The 22,051-nt window shown below is 52.2% G+C and overlaps 9 protein-coding genes across 9 annotated transcripts; 3 read left to right on the top strand and 6 right to left on the bottom strand.

Annotated features, from left to right (window-relative positions):
* Positions 1–1,952: 1,952 nt before the first annotated feature.
* PG994_002758 (uncharacterized protein) lies at positions 1,953–2,663 on the bottom strand (the record flags this gene model as incomplete). Its single annotated transcript, XM_066854167.1, has 1 exon — positions 1,953–2,663. One exon carries the CDS (start codon positions 2,661–2,663, stop codon positions 1,953–1,955), a length of 711 nt encoding a protein of 236 aa, XP_066720022.1.
* Positions 2,664–3,868: 1,205 nt separating this feature from the next.
* Positions 3,869–5,014, top strand: PG994_002757 (uncharacterized protein; the record flags this gene model as incomplete). Its single annotated transcript, XM_066854166.1, has 1 exon — positions 3,869–5,014. One exon carries the CDS (start codon positions 3,869–3,871, stop codon positions 5,012–5,014), a length of 1,146 nt encoding a protein of 381 aa, XP_066720021.1.
* A 172-nt stretch (positions 5,015–5,186) lies between these two features.
* PG994_002756 (homogentisate 1-2-dioxygenase) lies at positions 5,187–6,450 on the bottom strand (the record flags this gene model as incomplete). The annotated part of the gene is made up of 4 exons (XM_066854165.1): positions 5,187–5,625; positions 5,652–5,920; positions 5,953–6,319; positions 6,380–6,450. 4 exons carry the CDS (start codon positions 6,448–6,450, stop codon positions 5,187–5,189), a joined length of 1,146 nt encoding a protein of 381 aa, XP_066720020.1.
* Positions 6,451–7,223: 773 nt separating this feature from the next.
* Positions 7,224–7,944, top strand: PG994_002755 (uncharacterized protein; the record flags this gene model as incomplete). Its single annotated transcript, XM_066854164.1, has 2 exons — positions 7,224–7,432; positions 7,590–7,944. The coding sequence occupies 2 exons, from the start codon at positions 7,224–7,226 to the stop codon at positions 7,942–7,944; spliced, it is 564 nt and encodes a 187-aa protein (XP_066720019.1).
* A 2,982-nt stretch (positions 7,945–10,926) lies between these two features.
* PG994_002754 (uncharacterized protein) lies at positions 10,927–12,067 on the bottom strand (the record flags this gene model as incomplete). Its single annotated transcript, XM_066854163.1, has 2 exons — positions 10,927–11,577; positions 11,858–12,067. The coding sequence occupies 2 exons, from the start codon at positions 12,065–12,067 to the stop codon at positions 10,927–10,929; spliced, it is 861 nt and encodes a 286-aa protein (XP_066720018.1).
* A 1,484-nt stretch (positions 12,068–13,551) lies between these two features.
* PG994_002753 (uncharacterized protein) lies at positions 13,552–14,461 on the bottom strand (the record flags this gene model as incomplete). Its single annotated transcript, XM_066854162.1, has 3 exons — positions 13,552–13,606; positions 13,674–13,835; positions 14,022–14,461. The coding sequence occupies 3 exons, from the start codon at positions 14,459–14,461 to the stop codon at positions 13,552–13,554; spliced, it is 657 nt and encodes a 218-aa protein (XP_066720017.1).
* A 1,049-nt stretch (positions 14,462–15,510) lies between these two features.
* Positions 15,511–16,563, bottom strand: PG994_002752 (mitochondrial 54S ribosomal protein uL10m; the record flags this gene model as incomplete). Its single annotated transcript, XM_066854161.1, has 1 exon — positions 15,511–16,563. The coding sequence occupies one exon, from the start codon at positions 16,561–16,563 to the stop codon at positions 15,511–15,513; it is 1,053 nt and encodes a 350-aa protein (XP_066720016.1).
* A 475-nt stretch (positions 16,564–17,038) lies between these two features.
* On the top strand, positions 17,039–18,796 carry PG994_002751 (anthranilate phosphoribosyltransferase; the record flags this gene model as incomplete). Its single annotated transcript, XM_066854160.1, has 3 exons — positions 17,039–17,064; positions 17,291–17,765; positions 17,882–18,796. The coding sequence occupies 3 exons, from the start codon at positions 17,039–17,041 to the stop codon at positions 18,794–18,796; spliced, it is 1,416 nt and encodes a 471-aa protein (XP_066720015.1).
* A 705-nt stretch (positions 18,797–19,501) lies between these two features.
* PG994_002750 (RNA ligase-domain-containing protein) lies at positions 19,502–21,950 on the bottom strand (the record flags this gene model as incomplete). Its single annotated transcript, XM_066854159.1, is given in 3 exon segments — positions 19,502–19,753; positions 19,819–21,515; positions 21,533–21,950. The coding sequence occupies 3 exon segments, from the start codon at positions 21,948–21,950 to the stop codon at positions 19,502–19,504; spliced, it is 2,367 nt and encodes a 788-aa protein (XP_066720014.1).
* Between the last annotated feature and the right edge of the window lie 101 nt (positions 21,951–22,051).

Raw genomic sequence — 22,051 nt, 5'->3', positions numbered from 1 at the left:
CCGCGGCGGAACTTTAAAAGTTTAAAAAAGGAGCTTCCTCTATAGAAATTAACGAGCTAAGCTTTAAGAAATCGGCTAAACTAAAAAACGATTAATCGACGTCCTTAAAAATACCTAAAGAATATAGGTTACTTGGGACGAAATTCTCTTAATTAATAATCGAGGAAGAAATATTATCCTCCTTATTCAGCTCTTATATCCCCCGACGGAACGCTTCCAAACGTTTTTCTACCATAACCTTTTTTATATAATAAAAACGGGCTAAACAACCTAGGGTAATAAATAATTATATTTATAATAAGAATAAAGCTTCCTCTATATCTAACTCCTCCGCTTTTAATTTTTTTTATTAAGCAGCCAGCTTTATTAAAACCGATATAATAAAAGTATTATTATAAGAATAACTAACCCGAATATACTCTAAGTAACGAAACGACTTCTCGTTTATACAATAAGCTAGGTTTTAACGAAATAACGAATACAAGGCATATTAATTAAGTCACCCGTAGATTCTATATTAATAATAAGAGCTAAACGCGTAATAGTTTTTTTTAACCGAGATTTTTTAATACGATTATTTATAATAAATATATAATATAATAAAATATAATAAAGAAAGAAACTTATTATAACTTAATATTATAAATAATTAAGGTATTTATAGAATTAATACTTTAAAAATAAAATAATTAAAAAAGGGAGGATAATATTATAACCCGACTTAACCATACGGCTAAAAACCTTACTTACCGGCACGGGAATATAATAACCCGATCCGGCTATGATACTATAGCTAGCGATCGCACCGCTAATTATATTAATAAGAACGTAGTTATACTTTAATAACGTGTAATAAAATAAACGGCCTTAGCCCGCGTAACGATAGGACGAATATAAGCGGACATAATAATAAAGCACGACGAGTCACGTGACGAGCCCTGGAGCGATAAAGGTATAACGCCCGAGGTAAGCTAACTAAGGTTAGATCACCGTGATCTAAAAAACGGATCACCGTGAGCTAATAATAGGATTATTATAAGCCTATAAATAATTTAACGGATTAATAAAAAAAAGATTAAATATATAATAATAAACGTTTCTTATATATTTTATATAAATATTCTTTATTTTAATAATTAATTTAAATATTAATTTAATTTATTAATAAAATAAATAGCTTTTATAACTTTATTATAAATATTTTTAAATCTATATACCTTAATTACCTTCGTTTTTATAAACTATTACCCGTTATATTAATAAAAGCGGACTTTTATCGCACGTTTAAATACTCTCTCGTATTATTAATATAAACCTTAGTACGTCTTACTAGGTTTCTTTTAAAACCCGGATAGCGTTCGTTACAGCTTAGCCGGCGCCGTCGTATAAAAAAAACGGCTATAAAATAAAAGATCACTTCGTATATAAGTTAAAAAAGACCTGCAGTCTTTAAAAAACGTTAATAAACAGTTATAAAACGAATCGCGGAAAAGGAGTAATCGTATAAGGACGTCTAAAACGCGCTCATAGCGCTATAAAATATACGGAGAGCCCGGGCATAATACTCGTACTTATTAGAATAATATACAAGCGTTTAATGAAAACGATTCTAGATAGTTTTAATTAATTTTTAACGTAATAATTAAATAAATTTATATTTTATTATACGAGGTCTTAAAAATTATTTAATTAAACCGTGTGTTTAATTAGATTATAAACTACGTTATATAAATATATAAAAAGAATATAAAATCGAGTAGCGAATTTAATAATAAATAATTTTAATTAATTTAAAGTATTATGATTAAATTATTTTATATAAAAGTACTAAAATATAGTAAAGGTAAACCACATTATATCTACTAAATAAATTTTAATTAAATATAACTACATTCGAGTCGCAATACTTTTATTTCGTCCAAACCGCCCTTTTCATATTCTAATTCCTGTTCTTACTCATCCACATGACGGTCCTTGCCAAGGATAACAGTGCTGACCTCGTCCAGCGGCCGGCCCGTCCGCACCACGTTCCAGATATACTCGCTGCAATGCGACGCATGCGCCTCCTTATCGTTCCAGGGCTCGACCGAGACGCCGCCGCCGGCCGACCGGACCTGCTTCCGCCAGGTGAACAGGCAGTGCGAGATGTGCCACTCGACCGTGGTCCAGTACTCGCGGCCCTCGCGCGCGAGCCGGTCGATGTCGGTGAGGTTGACGGGGGTCCGTTGCGTCTCCGTCAGCAGGGCCACCTTTTGCAGGTCCGAGATGTAGTAAGGCCAGGCCCCGGCCGGTCCGGAGCCGGCCACATCGAACTCGGCCACCAGCGCGGGGTCGACGCAGTGCGGCGGCAGCCAGTCGACGGCGATGTGGTCCCAGATGCAGCCCATGGCGACGGCTTCTTCGTCCGACGTGCCGCACCAACAGGGCGAGCGGTTCTCTCCCCTCAAGACGGATCGCGCTAATTGAAGTCCTCGGGAGGACGCGTCTATTGCGCCCCAAATTGCCAGTAGCGAGACACCAGCAACTAGTACGATCTTGCGCAGATCCCAATCTTGTGATTTAATTTTTTGCCAGAAATGTTTCGGGTTCGGTCCTGGCTTCTCCAGACTGATTTCGGTTCGGTCGGCAACTTCAGGGTCGGTATTGAGACTGTGATAATCCATCTTTGGCAACCAGTGAAAGTTGTTGCCCTGGTTGCACTCGCTGGTGATGATAGGGACTTGGGGATAGCAAAGCGACAAGTTTGCCGCTAGGTGATTAAACAGAAAAGAAACAAGATGTGATTCCTCCAGAATCCGTCCAAACGAGAGAAAAGGGGAGGTGTCATGTCAGAGCGCCGGGGAAGCGGGAGCCTGGAGTATTTACAGGACTGGTGTTGGCACGCGGGCAGAGGCGAAGGAGCGTCGGCATGAACGCTCACTCGTAGGCTGCCATGCAGCCTTCAATATGTGATATGTCTACATTGCATCCTAAACGTCTTATTGGTCTACTGATAGGCTGATGTCAGATTTGGGTGAAAGCGATTACTGTGATTGGGTGAGTGGCTGACATACGCGAAGGCGCCCCGGGCCAGTATTACGGCAGGTATTTTCGGTCGCGCCCCCATGTACAGCCCCCAGCTGCCCAGTCTCGGGCACTACCAGCCTTGCCAGGCTAAATGATGAGCATAAGGTTAGTGAGTCAGAGGATTCGACATGTCGGTGATAGGTGGGTGAGTTGAGCTGAGGTGAGAATCCCCTGTCGTCCCCAACGGTGATCCCGGGCTTACCTAAGATGAAAAACATGTTTTGGTGGTTGCTAGGCTCCAGGAGGAACTGCCAGCAACAGCCACTCATTTCTAGTGCATAATCATCGCATAGTGCACACCGACACTTATCCCTGAACCGATGATGATTGACTGCCGGTCGATTCATACAGTGTTGAAGGCAGACTCCCGTGGTAGTTGCCTCCGACCCGAGAGTTGGATCAACATCCCCGAGCGCACAGATGCCGACCCGCAAGAACGCATCGCGGGACTGACCACCTACCTACCCAGGTCCAGTCAGCATCGATCGCAGATAAGGATGCCAATGGTCTTTGCTGGTCGGCATTTTGTGAGTGGCTGTACCCATTTGATAATAATCGAATAGAACGTTTGCTTTTGTACATGAGTACTTGTTAGTTATGAACTGGTACACAACTTTATGCATCTCAGGCATCCCCACTTGCGACCCCATTTTGATTGGCCAAGCTGAATCGGATCAACAATGTCGTCATAGCCATTCAACGATTCTCAAGCTCATGAATTCACGTGAAGCTCCTTTTTGTTCTGAAGGTACAAGACTTCGATAGATGTCAGAAAAGCCCCCTTGAATATTAAGGTGCCACCATGAGTGGGAGCACGAATCGAGATGTGATGCTTGTGAGCAACCACAACTACCCTGCCTCTTCCTTTCCCTCACCTGCCGCGCAACCTTTGCTAACTCAACGGACCCCAGGCCGGCGCCGCAGCGGCCTTCACCGTCGACCTGCTCATCTACCCGCTCGACACGCTGAAGACGCGGCAGCAGTCGCAGGACTTCCTGCAGACCTTCGCAGACCCGCCAAAACCAAGACCAAGGCGCCGTCGCGGCAGCTCTTCCGCGGCCTGTACCAAGGCATCGGCATCGTCATCGTCGCGACGCTGCCGGCCGCGGGCACCTTCTTCACGACGTACGAGGCAGCCAAGATGTTCCTCGGCCGTCATGTCGGCCCCGCCGATGGAGCGGCCGGCAAAAAGAAGCTGGTCAACCTGCCGCAGCCGCTCGTGCACTCGGCCGCGAGCGCGTTCGCCGAGATGGCCAGCTGCGTCGTCCTGACGCCCGCCGAGGTCATCAAGCAGAACGCGCAGATGGTGCAGCAATCGCAGCAGCAGCAGCAGCCGCAGCCAGGTAGTGCCGCCCCCACGGGCTCGTCGTCGATGAAGGCGCTGCGGCAACTGGCCGGCGGTGCGGGCGCCGGGCGGAAGCTGCTGTCCGGGTACACGGCCATGGTGGCGCGCAACCTGCCGTTCACGGCGATCCAGTTCCCCATCTTCGAGCACGCACGTGAGCTTCTGTGGAAGAGAGGCAGCGGCAAAGACGGCAAAGACAACAAAGAACCCAGCTTGTGGCGGACGGGCGTGGTCACGGGGGCGAGCGCGGGGCTGGCGGGGAGTTTCGCGGCCGTGGTCACGACGCCCATGGATGTTGTCAAGACGCGCATGATGCTGATTGCGGGTGGCGGCGACGAACAACAACAGAAAGAGCAGAACAACAGCAAGCAAGTGGTGCCGGCGGAAACCAAGCAGGCCGCCAAGGCCGGAGACGCACGGGGCGGGCTCGCGGTCGCGCGGCAGGTGCTGCGCGAGAGGGGCGTGCCGGGCTTGTTCCGGGGTGCGGTGCTCCGGGCGGCTTGGACGGCCGTTGGGAGCGGCTTGTACTTGGGCATGTACGAGGTCTCTAAGGTGTGGCTGACACGAGGGAGGGCGAGTGATGAAGACAGCAGCTTTCCATAAGTAGGTTTCATTCTGCCTTTGTCCTTGCACATACTACATAGAAGAGAGCCAACTAGCGTTGCGTAGACAGGTCAAAATACAATGTACATCATAGAGAAGCATCCAAACTCCCAATTGAAAAGACTGATCTTGGTACGTCACCCAAATGAGATCTCTGTAAAAGGGAATGAGGCTACATCTTGGCCAAGCGTCCTTTGGCTTGCGGGTTCTTCTGGGCGCAGGCATATGCCCACTCGCTCAGGACCAGCGGACGTTCGGTTTCCAGGACAAACGACGTGAGCCCGTCCATCTGCGGCTTCTGCGGCTTGGACGTGTCGAGACCTTGCGCCGCCCTCACCTCGGCGACGCTCCAGCGCTCGGGCGGCACGACGACGAAGTCGACCACCGCCGTGCCCGGCGCCGCCCCGTGGTGCCGCGCTGTCAGCACCGTGTACAGGCTGGGGTCGTGCTCGTCGAACAGGGCGTTGCCGAGCGGGCAGTAGCGGCCCAGGTCGAACTTGTAGGGGTAGCACGTCCCGTGCCAGCCCGCGACGTCGAAGGGCGTGTGCGGCTGCGAGCAGCGCCACGGCTGGCCCGCCAGCCGCGACACGATGGTCCATTCGCCGTCGCTGCTGTGGTTGTTATGGGCCTTGGCGACGCCGTCCACCAGCGCGCCGTCGAAGAAGCCGTCGGCACCTGGAAGTCGCGCACGTTGGCCAGGCCCGTCGTGCCCACGACGCCGAGGTCCGGCAGCCGGAAGTGGCCTTGGAAGAGCTCGCAGACGAAGCCGCGGCACGGCGTGCCGCCGGGCAGGGCGACGCGGTGGCGCACGCCGCGCGGGACGACGGCGATCTCGTTCTGGCGCACCCGGAGGCAGCCCAGCTCGGTCTGGATGTCGAGGGCGCCGGCCTGCGGGACAACGAGCAGCTCGCCGGCATGGCCTCGGTCAGGCTGAAGACCCAGACCGCGGCGCCTTCCTTCTGGACGGGGACGCCGGTGCGGCCCAGCAGGTCCTGGCCCGTGAGCCAGTGCGCCCGCGCCGGGACGGGGAAGGCGGGCCAGAAGTACGAGTTGGGGCTGAGCCGGGCCGCCGCCGCCGCCGATGACGTCTGCGGGCCGTAGCCCGACGTCACCTCCAGGGGCACGAAGTCGCCGTGTAGCATGGAGGAGTGCGCTCGGTAGAGGAAGGTCTGCAGGGACTGGTCGCGCGGCGACGTGAAGGCGCTGCCGCTGATTCTCTCGGTGTGCAGGCCTAGTGGCGGCTTCGGGGGTGGAGGGGGGGGGGGGTTGTTGACTGGCGGAATCGCTCCTTGGAGCGCCTCTGACCTAAGCTCAAGATCAGCTGACTTTCGACCGGCGATAATTAACTCAACATCACAAACTCACGAATGATAGTTGGCCAGACCCTCCAGATATTGGTATGGGTCTTCTACCGCGAAAGTTGTCATGGGTGCCATCTTTACGATCCACTTCAGAGTCCAGGTAGCAATATGGTTGATTTCAAACCGTTTCGAAGCCAAATTCTCTGTCGCGGAGTAATGTTTTGGCTTCTAGGGGACTGTACGCTTATAATTACGTTTCATTCACCCCGAAATCCCAATGAAACATTCTTGGATTCTGGCTGCTCCAAAACCGAGAACCGATCGAGTCAGACTGAAAACGCGGTAGATGGCCTTTCGCACCCATACGGTCTGCTCGACTTTAAACGTCGGCTATCGTATTGATCTCAGATCTGGGGAGTTGCCGAGGCAGGATAGTATTGAGGATGTGACTCAACTTGTATAATCCGTCTTGTGCCCGGGTTGGGGGTCTCTTTTAGGTCAGCAACTCGCAGTCGGGCTGAGATTTCAATATGACCATAGGTATGGGCCCAGCAACCCTCGGCAGGATTGACTCGCAAATGTAGAAGCTCGCCTCGACGACTGTGTGGAGGTAGGTCTATTTGCGACGGTGGCTACCCCGCAAAGTCAACGTATTGGGATGGAGCCCGAGGAACCTCACGACACTGAGCCGAGTACCGTCCGTTTGCGGAGCAACACCCTTCAATATCCAACTGCCGTGCTGTACTTCAGCTGACAGGTCAAATTTGTCGCAGTCAAGATTCCATGGGCAGTGCCATGTATCTCAAGTGTTCCTGTACCTGAGGTGGCCATGTTTCAAACCCGATAGCTTATATATCGCCACTCTCTCGGAAGCTTTGCGGTGGAGTATTGATCTTTCTTCATCAATCATGGCGCAGACCGCCTTTCCTTCCAACGTTCCCATCACGCAAATTTTTTATGTCAATATTTCACCCTTGCATGATCTCGGCAATGGTTCACTTGAGTCTGGGCGAATCTGGACCAAGCTTCTTGATATTATCGCCGGCTCTCCAGGCTTCGTACGCTTGTACTGGGGAAGACGACTCTCAGGGACCGGAAGAGGCGCAACTTCATATCGGTAAGTCCACTTTAGACATGGTAATTAGTTGCAAGTATGGTATCTGCAATCAGATAACAGCTGACTGTGACAGAGTCTAGTCAGGAACACTCTAGCCCAGCATCATACCTTCATATCTTCATCAGAATATATTGATGGTTTTTCACCATCATTGAAGGGCACTGCTGTGTCCGGATCCCCCAGTTTCGATCCGCCATATGGCACTAACCCATCAAGTCCTCGCGAACCCCTTTTCCAAGTCCCTGCTGGGCTATCCCATCGGCACCGCGATCTACAAGTCGTGCAACGCCGCGTGGCACGAAGGGGCCTGGCCGCTGTGGACGCACGTGGTCCGCTACGTGTCCGGATGCCTGGGCATCGCAGGAAGGCAGGTATTGGAGCCAGTGGAGGGCATGGCTGGCAGCTACTGTGTGTACGTGGGTTGGCAGACGGCCAAGCATCATGACGACTACCACCACACAGACCACTTCCGGAAACACTCGGTGATCCTCAGGATTGGGCACGAGAGTTGAACGGAATATGGACATGTGGATTTCCAGGGCTCCAGGGAGAATACAGTTGGGCGGCTATGATGGCCGTTGAGTACGGCGAGACCCCCTTGTAGGGCGGTTTATAGGCAGCATAGCTAATGCATTGACCCCTTGGAATACCATACCTAGTATATGTAGCCAGACCCCTATTCGTTTTTAGCCGGGGTACATGCCTACATGTATATAAGTAGTAGGCAAATGGACGGGACCTCATCCCATAATTACAGGACCCATTATTCCAGCGCTTCAAACCGCCACATTCATTAGGAAGTCACGATGCGTGGGTACTAGCAGCAGCTTCCGTTGACAAACACATCGGTATATAAACACTTGCAAGCAAACTCATCCCATCAAACTATGACAAACACATCGTAAGCACTGTTGGTGTAACGGTTAGCATCTACGATTCCCATCTCCTAATGGCTATTGTAGGAACCGAGTTCGACTCTCGGACAGTGCAATGTTTTCGACATCTTATTTTATTTTTTGTATTTCTCTTTGCTTTTCGTTACATTTTCCGCCAAATGCAATGAGCCACCTTATTTGTCGAGCTATCATTTTGCTCGTCTCTATTGCCACCAGCATATTCACTTCAACTAAACCGCGATGATGCCCTTCCCATCTGTTGGAGGCTGATCCGATCCCATTGGTATTAAGGCCCGCCTCCTCCATTGGCTTCTTCCATTGTTTGTCGGTATTCTCCAATCCCAGAGATGGAGGGTATCATCAAAAGCCCCCCCTGAGCCGACAGTGTATTACATCCGACATCTGGCTGGATGAAGTCGTTAATGACCAGGTAAGGGTAGCATTGATCATGTCATCTTTCACGTTCTTGAGGATACTCAAACAGTCTTTATGGGAGTAGTCGCACATGATGAACTTCATAAAGTAGATGCGCGCCCCTGCAACAAAATCAGACACAGATCCAAACGCTAACTGAGAATCATGAGGTACACAATGCTGACCTCTGACGGGCATGTCTTCCCAAAGGTCCATCGACATCTTTTTCGATAGTCTGTCAACTTTGTAGCAATATCGAGGACTGGCTGTTGGTCCTGCAATTTAAGCTCGCCTGTTTACCGGGGAAACCTCTCGTAGAACTCCGTTATTTCGTGGCCGTGGCCACCGGCCACGTCTAGTATCAACCGCGTCTGGGAGCTGTAACCGCGGGTTAGTTCCTCATATACGGGGACCATTCGACCCAGGATGGGCGGCTCCCACAGGCGCCCTCGAAGAACGACTGGGCGTTGTCGAAGAGCTCCTCGTTCCCGGGAGGAGCAAGAAAGGAAACGCCTCGTTGTTCATTTTGTATGTGTGCTGAAGTTTGCCATGTTTGGCATCACTGGGGTTTTTGTAATTTGTCTTCTTGAGGAATTATCAAGCAGAGGAAACAGAATGCTTCGTGTAGCCTACCAAATGTCCTCCGAACGCTTTCTGACACGACACTGGTATGTTTCTCTGGCGTCGTAACCTGTGATCGACCGGTCCGATGTGGAGATGTTTCTGACATATACACGCGACACCTTCATCCAGACCGTTCTGCAGAATCCCATGCCCACCTCCCAGGAGCATTTTAAATACCGGCGAGCACGTTGCACACACCATATAGGGTTGTTGTATTTTTAGTGGGGCTGCCGTCGTACCCCTTTCTTGCATGCTGTGAGCTCCAGAAGAAGTAAAACTGGCTTTCCCCTGGAAAGCACTCCGGCCGCCACTATTGTCAAAGACTGCATGACTCAGGTTGGCGACCAACATCTCGACAGCATGGGGTTGTAGTCGCCTGTTGCGTTGAGGTACACGTAAGTTACCCAAATTCTACACAACCGCCCTTGTACTTACATCGTCGCGGTGCGGATGTAACGATACTATAAAATTCCCAAATTCTCAATTCGATGACCTTATGCTTATCTAGATAACAGGTGGACGTAGAAATGTTTGTTGGGGCGGTACCTGCTCTTTGGCCCATTCTCAAACTCGTTGCTTGGGAGGCAGGCTCCAGCAACGGGTACAGGTCCGGCTTTGTCAGAGCGCGTTTGCCAGTCTTTTCCGGCCGGGCAACGCTGGATCATATGGACCTTCACATTTAAGAGGTGCTACACATTCCAGTTCGAATGGGAGCATATAAGAAGTGGAGGATCTGGAGGCATACGAGTGTTATTGATGGAAACGAGCGGAGTAGGTCGTCGAAGGCAAAGGGGGCAACGGACAGGTGGAAAGTAATCCTAAATGAAAAAAAAAAATCGACAAAAAAGCTAGGATCGCCCCTTGCGGGAATCGAACCGTACGAAAAAAACCCCTTGAATACTTCAAGCCAACCTCCAACCGGGGATTTTATCTAGCCTCTTTTACGCAGGAGTTTGCATCTGCAACCGCTCGGCCGACTGGGACAGGGGCCCTACTGTGCGAGTTGGCGGTCTTTGCGTCGTGGCTGCTGAAATCATCACTTATTAGGAATTATATACCTCCCTCTGCTGCATACTTATCTTATCTTTCCCCTGGCAACGATTGGTCCCCCCCCCCCCTCTACTTCCCCTTTGGCCATAGCGTACATATTGATTCCCACCGGCTTATCTCCCACCGGTTGATCTGTTGGTTATTCCACCAGGAAAACCATCCTCGTCACTATGGTGTCGCCTAACCATACGTTCTCGGCTCTTGCTTGAGTCACTTTTGAAGCAGTTACCCCCGGGGAAACTTACCGACACTGAAAAAGAGCTTACAATATCAGAGATGAATGAATCGCAAATTGAGACTACTTAGTGAACGAAAGTACTGAACTAAAGTTAGAATCCAGACGCGATGTGAATATCAGGGCGCTAATAGGCCAGTTTCACTTCTCAATCTCCCAAATCCCTTCCTCCCCTCCTACCCTGGCAAGCTGTTGATAACCATCCTTGAGTCCTGCCCTATGCTCGAAACGCCGTGCTCATAAACCTGAGAAATCAACCGGAATTATCCCACTGATTAATTATAGATGTCTTCGTCCTCAGGGTCCACCTCGTGCTTTCGCTTCATCCCCAGACCAGGTCCCTCTCTAAGCACGTCATTCTCACACTCTACAGCCTTGATCCTCGCCTCGGCACGGCGTAGCTTAGACTGGAGTTCGCGATTCTCGTACGACTTCATATGGATACTGAAGGCATGCTTGTTCAGCTTGCCCTCGAGGGCCTCGATGCGGCTCTCCTGGATCTTTCGCTGCTGCTCGTCCAGCTCCAACTGTGCCGCGCTGCGCTGCTGCTCCGCGACTACCGCCGGTTTAGGGGCAGGCTCGGGTGCAGGTTCTGGGAGTTCGTGACCTGCATGCCGGAGATCCGAGATTTCTTGCTCCAGTTCTTTCGAGACCTTCCAGTGCAGCGTCTCCTCGGCCTCAAGGTCGCGTCTGTGCTTCTGTCTTTCTTTCCGTAGCTCCCGGCGGTGTCGCTCTTTCTCCTCGGCGAGCAGACGGATCCTTCGCGCCTTCTCGCGGGTCGCGAGCTGCTTGTGCTGTCCCGACACGTCGATCAGCGTCTCGATCTGCTGCTTGGCCTCCTTGTGCAGCTCGACGAGCTCGGGTTTGTTGGTCTTGGCAGGGACGCTCGGCTGGTAGGCCAACGCCTTCTCGCAAGCGAGGCGATGCTTCTTAGAGTCGCTTAGGGGAGCCGATCAGCCTCCCTCGCCGCCAGCATTGCTGGGCTGCTCTCGAGGCGCTGCCGCTCGAACCAGTAGTGGAAATAGTTGGGCAGCCACGGCTTAGATGCTTCGCCGACAATAGGCTGTTCGTTCCACGGCTAAGGTTCGTTCTTGACTAAGTAAATATGCAAGGTTAGGACATTGGCTGTAATACAAAAGAGAAAGCCAAAAGTTTTACTTACACGACTTGTCGAAATGCGCCTCGGCTACCAGACGGTCTACGTACGACTGAGACACTGGAGGTCGGAGGTTCTTCTTGTAGGGAACTAGAAAGGATGTCGTATCCCACGTCTTCTCCATGGTGTCTGCGGCTTCCTGACCCTCGGCGTTCGCAACTTCCTTCGGAAGCATCGCCTTGGGCGTCTTTGAGCTCGAAGATTGGGATACGTGAGTGAAGTCCAACTATTGCCAAGATTGCTCTGCTTACCGAAAACATGGCGGATTATGGTGTTGGTAGTTACAAAGTATGAATTGCTTGAAGCTGCCGATCAACAGATATCGTTTGCTGATCTTTCCAGTATTACGGATCTGAGAGTCTTGATGGAACCTGGGAGTTGTGACGGTAGTAGGAGTTGCGATGGAGTTTGGGAGTTGTGACGGAATTTGGGAGTTGTGACGGAATATGAGAGTTGTGACGAAATCTGGGAGTTGCGACGGAAGTGGGAGTTGTGACGGAATGCGATCAACTTGTTTCTCGAGATGGTAACCCTTTTGGAAAATTCTCGTATAAGAGAACGTGTGTGATGATTCCAAGAAGGAAAACAGAATATGGTAAGGCGGTTGGTTTTGCAACGGAAACACTGGAATGGTTCAAAATCTTCTCGTAACACGGTGAGGTCGAGGGGTGAACAACAACAGAAAGTGTGTGTGATCGACCACGAAGAGAGTGGGATGTGGTTCCAGGTAGGGTGGAGGTGAAAGTGAGCAGAGTGAATACTTCAAGGGAAACTAGTCGGCGATGTTGCCAGTTAGCCGGTAGAAGGTGCAGTGGATGACTTGATGAGACGGTGGCAAGAACAGAGAGATATTGAAATCCCTCTCTGATACCCTCTCTCTCAAGGCTTACCGATGTCCGCATGATACCTCATTTCATAAATGAGTGATTGTTTGTTAAAATGCTCTCGATGTCTGCAGCCAGTGTCGGTGAACTATTGCTGTCTTCGAGATGTTGAAACTCGAATAGCACAACACCAAAGGGTCAGTTGGATCCGAAATCAACGTCCCAAGTGCCTAATACATTCCAACCTGCACTGCACTGGGAGTTCATCGGCAGTCTCTCGAGGAAGAAACTGGATGAAGATCTGGACCACCAGGACCTATCGAGATCATATTCATCACTCGGTTGTACTCGCCTTGAGTTGTCACTACCTAAGGTAGCGTGATCTGGCAGGGTAGTCGATTGTATATATGTAAGTACCCGTAGGTAGAGATCTCTGAATCACATCTGGTGATAAGCTAGGTGAGCAAGCTTAACAAAACAGTCTTGAACACAATTGCTAGATATCAAAGTGCATTCTCTATCAAGTGGTGTATCCTTTGCAGAGTGTTGGGGCAAACTGAAGAATTGCCAACAGTTCTTATCAAAGGAATAAATGATATCCTCGCTAAGGGGCGAAGACGATTCTACAGAGCAGCTCTTGCCTGAAGCAAGTCAGTAGCACTGTTGTCCACCTTCACGGCACTGATGTTGATCAAAAGGCATGTATTATGTCTCAGTCGAGGTAGCTCGGGGTATATGTACAACAGTTGCTTAAAGACATACAGTGAAAGAAGCCTTCTCATCTCCTGACGGACCCCTGACAGGCCGAACCAACCCCACCAATGCAAGTCCATAGACAGCCCTGCTGCACTGTTCTCATTAATCATCTATCAAAGTTCTGTCTGAACATTATCTTCCGTGTGGTCATCATAATATTCCGGCTATTCATCATCCAGTATTCGGCTTGCGAGCTGTCCGAAAATAGGTACCTCATACCTGATGGTAGGACGGTCAGTCGAGTCATTCGCATGCTGAAACCATGAATGGTATGAGTAAGACTTACCTGTCGAGAGTATCTGCATCTCGGTATGCTCTTAAAGCCAGATACCACATCAGTGCCAAGTCAGCGAGGACCATAACCCAGCTCAGAAATGTCGACCACGAGAAGATGAGGTGGATGATGAAGATGGCAGTGAACATCAAACTCGATTGCCAGGCGTGGAAACTGTCAAGCGTTTGGTTAGCCATATTCGTAACATGCTGAACTCACGTGACAGCCCTGTGTGTTGCTTCGCTGCCCCTATCCTTGATGGAGGCCGAGGATATTCCTGGGGGATCGCAAACACCCACCCTGGTACCTCAACCCTCGAGCCTCGATCAATTGATATTGAAAAAGCCCTCCCTTACTCACCGGACATAATCACTGCTCCTCTCCAAGATCAACAACACAATAGCGCCCACAGGCGGGATCGCCAAATACGCCGCCGCCGCCTCATAGTCGAGGCGCAAACCCAGACTCGTGTCGAATTCGCTCACGCCCGCGCCCGCACTCATATACCCTCCCCCTCCGCCGCCACCGCTCGTCGCAACGGTAGCAGGACTGTTGCCGAACCCGGCCTCCAACCCCCGGCTGGTGTTGTTGTTGTTGTACCGGTCCGCCGTCGGCAGGCTCGAGGACCACTGGCGCTGCGGCTGGGGGTGCTGGAGCGGCGGCGGCGACGACATGTTGTTGGGCCGGCGCGGGTAGTCGTAGGAGCCGCGGGGGGAGGCCAGCGGCGAGGCCGTCGTTCGGGGCGGCGACCAGGGGCGGTTGTGCTCCGGCGGGGAGGATTGGTAGGGTGCGAAGTCCATGGTTTTGTATGTGCGCTCGGATTGTTCGGGTGGCCCTGGTATTATTATATCTTGGGCTGGTCGTCAGGTTGGTGTTCAATGCGCTTCTTCTCCTTTAGAGCTGGCTGACAGACAAGCGTGTGTGAAAGAGGTTCTCGTCGTGGTGGCTTATCTCGCGATACGGAGATAATTCGTTGCGATTGTTCTTCGTATTCTTAGCTTGGCTCGGTGTTGCTTCGCTATCGTATCCAGTCCAAGCTTTCGAGGTCGCCAAGTTTCAAATTCGATAGCGCATCACAATGTGCTCCCTACTTGTGTTCTTCTCCTCCGAAGGGCTTGCCGGATTGTTGAAAAAGGCAAGAAATAGATTCGTTGTGTAATACCAGGCAGAGGTAGACAAGCAGGAATGACGGTGAGGGATGACGCTTAAGCTGAAGTTTACTTGATGGAATGCGCATAGCGCTTGCGCCGGATCGGTCTTACGCACGCAAGCTTGCCCTGGGATCGGCAACGGCAGATTCCGCCCCTCTAGGAACATGACCTGCAGGGTCTTGTTTTAGCGTGAACCAGATCCTGTAGCTCATCTATTTCGGGTGCATCAGCGAGTGGCTCGTGTTCTTATATCCATTGGTTTACAAAAATCGAATGTTAAATGCACTCTTCACGTTTTGATATTGCTGTATAAGTAGTTATTTGGAAGCTGATTTTATTTTGTTTTTTGCTCCATATCTTTGAATTGTCCCTGCTAATAGATGGCGTTCAGGAGACTTGAAGCTGGTCGATGTTCCTGAAGCCGACGATAGGTTAGGATGCTAGATTTGTACTGGGCATGGACCTAGTAGTAGCAATCGCAAGTCGAACTCAATTGCGTCTTTCGGGCACCCACGAGTACTGATGCCAACGGTCCGCCATTGGAAACATCAATGGCAAAAGTGCTGGTTCAGCGATGTACATGGGTACTTAACTTCAGACGCAATGTTTCAATGTTCATGTTTTTGACGTTGTGACGAACCCGGAGGCCTCTAATTGGTACATATTGTATTGTACATTTATACACCTTGGTATCTTTCTCATGCACCATCCACGCTTTCGCCGCTGGGGGCTTCTCCATCCTCCTTCTTGGGGTTCTGTTCCTCGTCCAACTGCGTCCTCCTGGACTCGAGAGTGAGCCACAGCCCCTTGGACTGGCCCTGGAGGGCCGTAGTAAGACCCAGACCAGCGCTCTGGAGCATGTACATGAGCTGGGCGCGCAGGCCATCCAAGCCACCCTCGATACCGCCGACCCAGCGCACGCCCTGGTAGTCGAACGCCTTACCTTCCACACGGCCACCGACGAGCAGCAGCTTTTGCAAGCCGCTCTGGGTTGTCAGATCGTAATATCCGGGGTTCTTCCGCCGAGTGGGAGCGGGGAAGTCGGGGGCACTGGGTGACAGGATCTTCAGTGCCGCGGCCAAGTGGGCGGGCGATACTGTCGGGAATGACAAGGCCGCAACAGGCCCGTGGAACAGATGCCTCAGCTGAGCATAGGCTGTGTTGGGGTTTTCCTTGTCCGCTGCCTGGATCGCCTCGTATGCCGTCTGGGACAGATCGTGGGTGAAGGCGTTGGGGTGCTTGGCGGCCTCCTCGGGGTCAAAGAACTCCTCGATCTTCATTGCGACGTCCATCATGCGTGTCCGTATGACCTGAAAGTTTATCGACTCTGTGATGTCGACCGGCATACTTCCGTCGGGGCCAACTAGGGGCGCGGGCACCGCCCTCAATGCCGCGCGCAGCTCTCGGCGGACCGCGGCCCATTCGACGGCCGTCAAACTGTTGTGTTGGAAGAAGAGCATTAACGGAGTCGATCGGAGGAGAGCTGTGTACTGGCGGATCATTTGCGATTTCCGGCTCTCGGGCCGGCGAGCAGTGGGTGGCTGGGTCAGGGAGACATAGTTCTCGGGCAATTGCGTTTTGAGGTTCAAGGGCGCGGGTCGAGAAGCCACGGCATAGTGTCTCGTTGAAGATATCGAAGTCCCGATGAGAGTTACCGCAGCTGGTGCAGGTCTAGAAAGCAAGTTGGCCGTCTGGGACTTGATGACCCGACCGACGCAACGCGCCGAAGAGCAATTGAGTCGGGCAGACATGTTGGTAAGGGGATTATGGTGTTATGCCGGCCACCTGTCCTACCACTGCTCGTCCAGGAACGTTTTCTGCTTCCAGTGATCGCGCGTGAAGCTTTCTTTGCCGGGCCCAAATTCCTAGAGGGGGTCTGTGCTTTGCTGGTGACCGGCGCTGGGGTAAATCCTCTCCGACATTTACTGGCTGCCCAGGTGCGCCGCCCGCGCCCTTGCACCCTTGCCAGGATCAGAGCTCCCTGGGGGCCTGGACTCCACAGCTACAGCTTGACCCCAAAGTGCCTCGATTGGGCAATTGCGACACTACCTGCCCCTCGTCATCGGTATCGCGGGTAGCTGAATCTATCATGTTGGTTACGATATGCATTGAGAAAAGTGATAGAGGTGGTTTTTCCTCCTCTGTAACGGGCATGGTACCGATGCCACTGAGCTTCCATTGACACCAAGGGCGTATTAACTGCCAGTGTCTCATCAACTCGTCCCGATGCCGCTTGTGGATCGTTACTTTACGTACTTCCATACTCACTTCTCACTGCCGTCATGTTTTTTTTTTGAGTCACCGCAAGCTTGCCAACTAAATAATACCACTTTCCTCCCCTTGCGTGCCATTATCGGCAATACTCCTTGCCATTAAAGTCTCTCGTGATTTGGAAATTAGAATTCGTCTAGAAAAGCCTGACAGTTGTTGATTTGCCAGAATTCCACCTACAAGAGCTACATTTGGATTCTCTCTCAGCTTTACTACCCCGCCATCGCGACTTTGTGACGAAACGAAGCCCTTTGCGCCGCCGCCGCCGCCGCCGCCGCCCAAAGCGACGCGGAACCACCCGATAAGAACCAAACAGCCCCCTCCCAAGAATGACCGACACGCAACCCCAGCAGCCCGCGTCCATCGCGGCGCAGGCGCAGCAGCCGGCCGTCGTCGACATCCGCCCCTGCTCCAGCGCCTCTGGCCCGACCCGGCGCAGCAGAACGTCACCGCCAAGGAGATCGCCGAGGCCCTCGCGCTCATCTTCCCCAACAGCCTGAGCCCCGTGCAGACGGGCTCGCTGCTCACCTGCCTCCACTTCACCGGCTGGGACCGCCGAGCCGACGTGCTGGCCGAGGCCTCGTCCGCGATGCGCGGCGCCGCGGCCGAGATCGACCTCGCGGAGCTGAGCGACGTGGTCGCGCGCAAGGGGCGGCCTGAGGGGCGATACCTGGGGGGACTTGTAAGTTTCATCTATGCCTCTATTTCTCTGGGAACAACAATATTCTATGTATATTTCAGTTTCACTGTTTGGAAACGAGAAGCTAACCACCATGTTTTACTTTGTTGGGTCGGTAGTGCGACATAGTAGGCACCGGCGGCGACAGCCACAATACCTTCAACATCAGCACGACCTCCTCGATCCTCGCCTCCTCGCTGCTCCTGATGGCCAAGCACGGCAACCGCGCCTCGACCTCCAAGTCCGGCTCGGCCGACCTGCTCCTGGCCATGACCCCGCGCGCGCCGCCGCTGTCGCGCATCACGCCCCGCGCCCTCGCGAAAGTCTACGAGCGCACCAACTACGCCTTCCTGTTCGCGCCCGTCTACCACCCGGGCATGAGGTACGTCGCGCCCATCCGCAAGGAGCTCGGCTGGCGCACCATCTTCAACCTGATGGGCCCCCTCGCCAACCCCTGCGACGCCGCCATCGAGGCCCGCATGCTCGGCGTCGCCCGCGACGACCTCGGCCCCGTCTTCGCCGAGGCCCTGCGGCTGGGCGGCGCGCGCAAGGGCCTGGTGGTGTGCGGCGTCGAGCAGCTCGACGAGGTCTCGTGCGCGGGCCCGACGCTGTGCTGGCAGCTCGTCGAGCGCAAGGACGCCAGCGGCGACGTCGAGGTCGAGCACTTCACCCTGACGCCCGAGGACTTCGGCCTGTCGCGCCACCCCCTCAGCACCGTCAGCCCCGGCAAGGAGCCCGTCCAGAACGCCGAGATCCTGCGCCAGATCCTGAGCGGCGAGATAGCCGACGACGACCCCATCCTCGAGTTCGTCCTCATCAACACCGCCGCCCTCTTCGTCGTCTCGGGCATCTGCGACGTCGACGCCGATACCACCACCACCGCGGTCGGCGGCAAGGTTATCACGGAGCGCGGGCCGGGCGGCGGCCGCTGGAAGGAGGGCGTCAGGCGCGCGCGCTGGGCCGTCAAGAGCGGCGCGGCTTGGAGTATGTGGGAGAAATTCGTGGAGGTGACCAACGAGTTGGAGGGCAACTAAACCAGGGTAGTAAATGAAAGGTAGTCTACTACTTCTTCCAATGGTAAAGAAAAAGGGAAATGGCGTTGTTTGGGCGATACGGAGTAAGGTCGAGGACGATGGTCCAAGGCGATATGGTTCTTGTTCACGATGGATTTATCGATCAACGCATGTCAGGGTACATGACACGGACACAAACATACAGAAGAATCGGACCTGAGAAGCCTATGTCACCATGATGCGTTCTGTACACACACGCAAATGAAGAATCACATGCACTGACAGGTTGTACTGAAGCAGATAATCTCATATATGTAAGCAAAGAAGACGACCCCATTTTGCTAACAACTATTTTTTCTGCTCTCCCAAAATTGTCTGACGATGTCGCAAGGATTTTCTTTCATCGAGGGGTTATTCGTATGAGGCAACCCGATATCTATGTCGTCCAGCCAAATCGATAACAGTATTCTTGTTGAGGTCCTACGTGGGCTCATGGTTGCCAGGCTTCCCTCATTTTTCACCGCGCCCGCGGTTTGGGCGCCCACGAGATGTTCGTGCAAGAGGTCCACCTTGATTAGGCTTAGCTTTCTGGCCACGATCTTTGCCTCGACCATGATATCTGCCTCGTTTAGAATACCTGCCTCGTTCAGCTGATTCGTCTCGGTCGCTGATTGGGCCACCTGTAACGCGACGTTCTCTGATCGGGATTGGAGCACTTTCGGCCACCTATCGCGAGAGCACTCCCTTGACCACGCCCTTGAGCACGAGCTTCGGCTCGAAAACGCGCTCGCCGATACCCGTCTCTTCGCCTGTTCCATCTTTGAGCCACTTGGCTAGCAAGTCATTGCTTTCCTTGGGCTTGACACCATCGTCGCGTGTGCCGACCGTGATGTGCGCGACATCGTTGACACACTTCCAGCGGTCTTCGGGGTCTACCAGGCGGACCACGATGGCCATAATACGGGAGTCGAAAACCACCTACAACAGTTGTCAGCAAGTTGTAAATATGTGGAGGAAGTGTAGGGGGCAAAAGGGACTTACACGCTCGAGCTCGATCTCGCACTCCCCAACTTTCCGTCAGGGTCCGTATTCTCCGTATGCATTTTGGCATAGCTGGCCCACAGATCCGGGTGGTCCTTGGAGCTGGCTCTGTGCATCAATGTCACATGGAACATCGGCTGAACACGACGCGTGAGCTGGAGCTGCTTGTAGAATTTGGACGTCTCGGCATCCACGCCCTTAAAAGCAGCCTCCAAAGCAGAGTTGATATCTTTGGACGGGACGGAAACCGACATGTACTCCAAAACTTTCTTCTTCTGGACTTTAGGCTGCTGCTGGGTTTGGGCGTTGTTGCCCTTGTTGCCCTTGCGGTCGGGGATCTTGTGGCGGAGGTTGGGCTTATAGTTATTCAAGGCTGATATGATTGCATCGTCCATGGCTTGCTCTGAAGGAACTTCGGGTATCAGGCGAGGATATCTCTTGTGCAGCTCTTGGACCATGGTCTCCAGGTTGGCACGGCTGTCTTTAGCACCATCAAGATCAATCACATAATCAAAGGCTGCGTCAGGCTCCTGTTCCGGATCGCAGGGCTGATACCTCTGGATGAAGTTCTCCATGATACCAATAACCTTGGCTTTCTCCGAAGCGGCCTGAATAGTCTGGTGGTTGTCGCCTCTTTCGAGTACACGCTCCCGGGTAACTCGTCGGACTTCATCGAGGTCGTGATGAGCAAAGTTCATGGCAACGAGACGTGCACCTGTATGCGCCATCTTTACATCCTTGATGATTTGCTCTCTTTCGCGACGTTCCGAGTTGTTCCTATCTGAAATAACAACAGGGTGGTTTGTGAGATGCTCTACCACAGCTTGTGTCATCTGTTTGGGGCGGTTCTTTCCAGTGATGTTATCATTCTGGACGTGACCCCAGCCAAACAAATGTGTCAGGGCCACTGCGACAGTGGTCTTCCCGCAGCCAATTGTAGCAATTGGCACAATCACCACATCGTTGGTGATGAGTGCAGAGGTATCCTCGCCCATCTCGGTCTCCAAATTGGCTGCCTCAGAACCCTTAAGTTTCTTGAAGGCCAAAAAGTCGTCTCGCAGCTGGATAATACCGTGGTTTTGGTTGTAGAGCTTTCCAAGGTTAGGGTCTTCGGCTAATCGCTTCCGAACATACAACAGATACTCCTCGGTGATCTTGGTGTGCTTCTTGAACTTTGGGGGTTTGCCGGCGATTAAGGCTTTGGTGCATTCTCGCCACTGTCGGTACATCAAGTATGGTTCCTCGAACTTGTACTTGAAGAACCAGTCGCTGTACGGAGTCACTGTAGGGCTTGGCGACATGCGGCAGCGAATAACGAATCCCTCCACGTCATTGCCCTCGTGTGCACCAGACTCGGCAACCTTTTCGAGAAATTCTCTTGTAGTGGTAACATCGTCGAACTTTTGTACAGCAATTTTGCGGAAACCCCATTCCTCCGCAAACTGTTGTACGAGCTCGCTAGAGTATGTGGTGAAGGTTGGGATGTTGATATTGATGCCATGCAAGTAGAGCCCGGCTTTCTCTGGGCCATATGCAAGGATATGCTCCTCGAATTCGTCGTCGCAGAGCTCTGCAACGGCTGTTACGTTTCTCTTGCGTAGCTCCCTCGCCAGGTCTGCTCTGGTCTTGCCGATAGCAGCTAATTGTCGGTCCACCCATTTCTCACCGGCCACGGAGTGGCTTACCACATCCGATCGAGCTCCCGTTAGTGTTTACTACAAACGAGTAAGGTCTCATCTTCCAGGCCACCAATGAATATGATGCAGCCATTCTCCTTCAGCGTCAGCTCGTATGGTCCCTGTGTGTTTGTCTGGATCTTTGACCACCTAGTCTCGTTGACTTCGCCGATGTTGAAGAACTTGTCATAGCCTCTGATGCAGATCTCATCCCGACCCCGTCGATCCTTTGTGGTGAACAACCCTCGGGCATACACTGGCAAGCCATGCTTCTTGTAATCCCACTCCTGGAACTTCCATGCGTCGACAACGATTCCGTCTGGAGAGCCTTCAATTTTGAAGCTAGTCTTCTTCGCCTTGAAGGTTTTCTTTGCCGACTTGCTATTAAGGCTAGCCAACAGTGAGCTGACCTCCTGGGGGTCTTGGTCCTCATATGGGACTTTGATATTAGAATCCATCTTCAGGTGTGTGTAATGACTGAAGCTCTTGGGATGATGTCGAATGGGGACGGTGTGGTGATATGGGTAAAGGGACGATCGTGGGAACGATGTCGAAGTCG

The sequence above is a fragment of the Apiospora phragmitis genome (genome assembly GCF_038363925.1).
Source record: "Apiospora phragmitis strain CBS 135458 chromosome Unknown utg000003l:1.0-2676785.0:1.0-2680665.0, whole genome shotgun sequence".
Lineage (NCBI taxonomy): Eukaryota > Fungi > Ascomycota > Sordariomycetes > Amphisphaeriales > Apiosporaceae > Apiospora > Apiospora phragmitis.
Note: the sequence above shows the minus strand (reverse complement) of the source record. Positions and strands in the feature narration are given on the sequence as shown.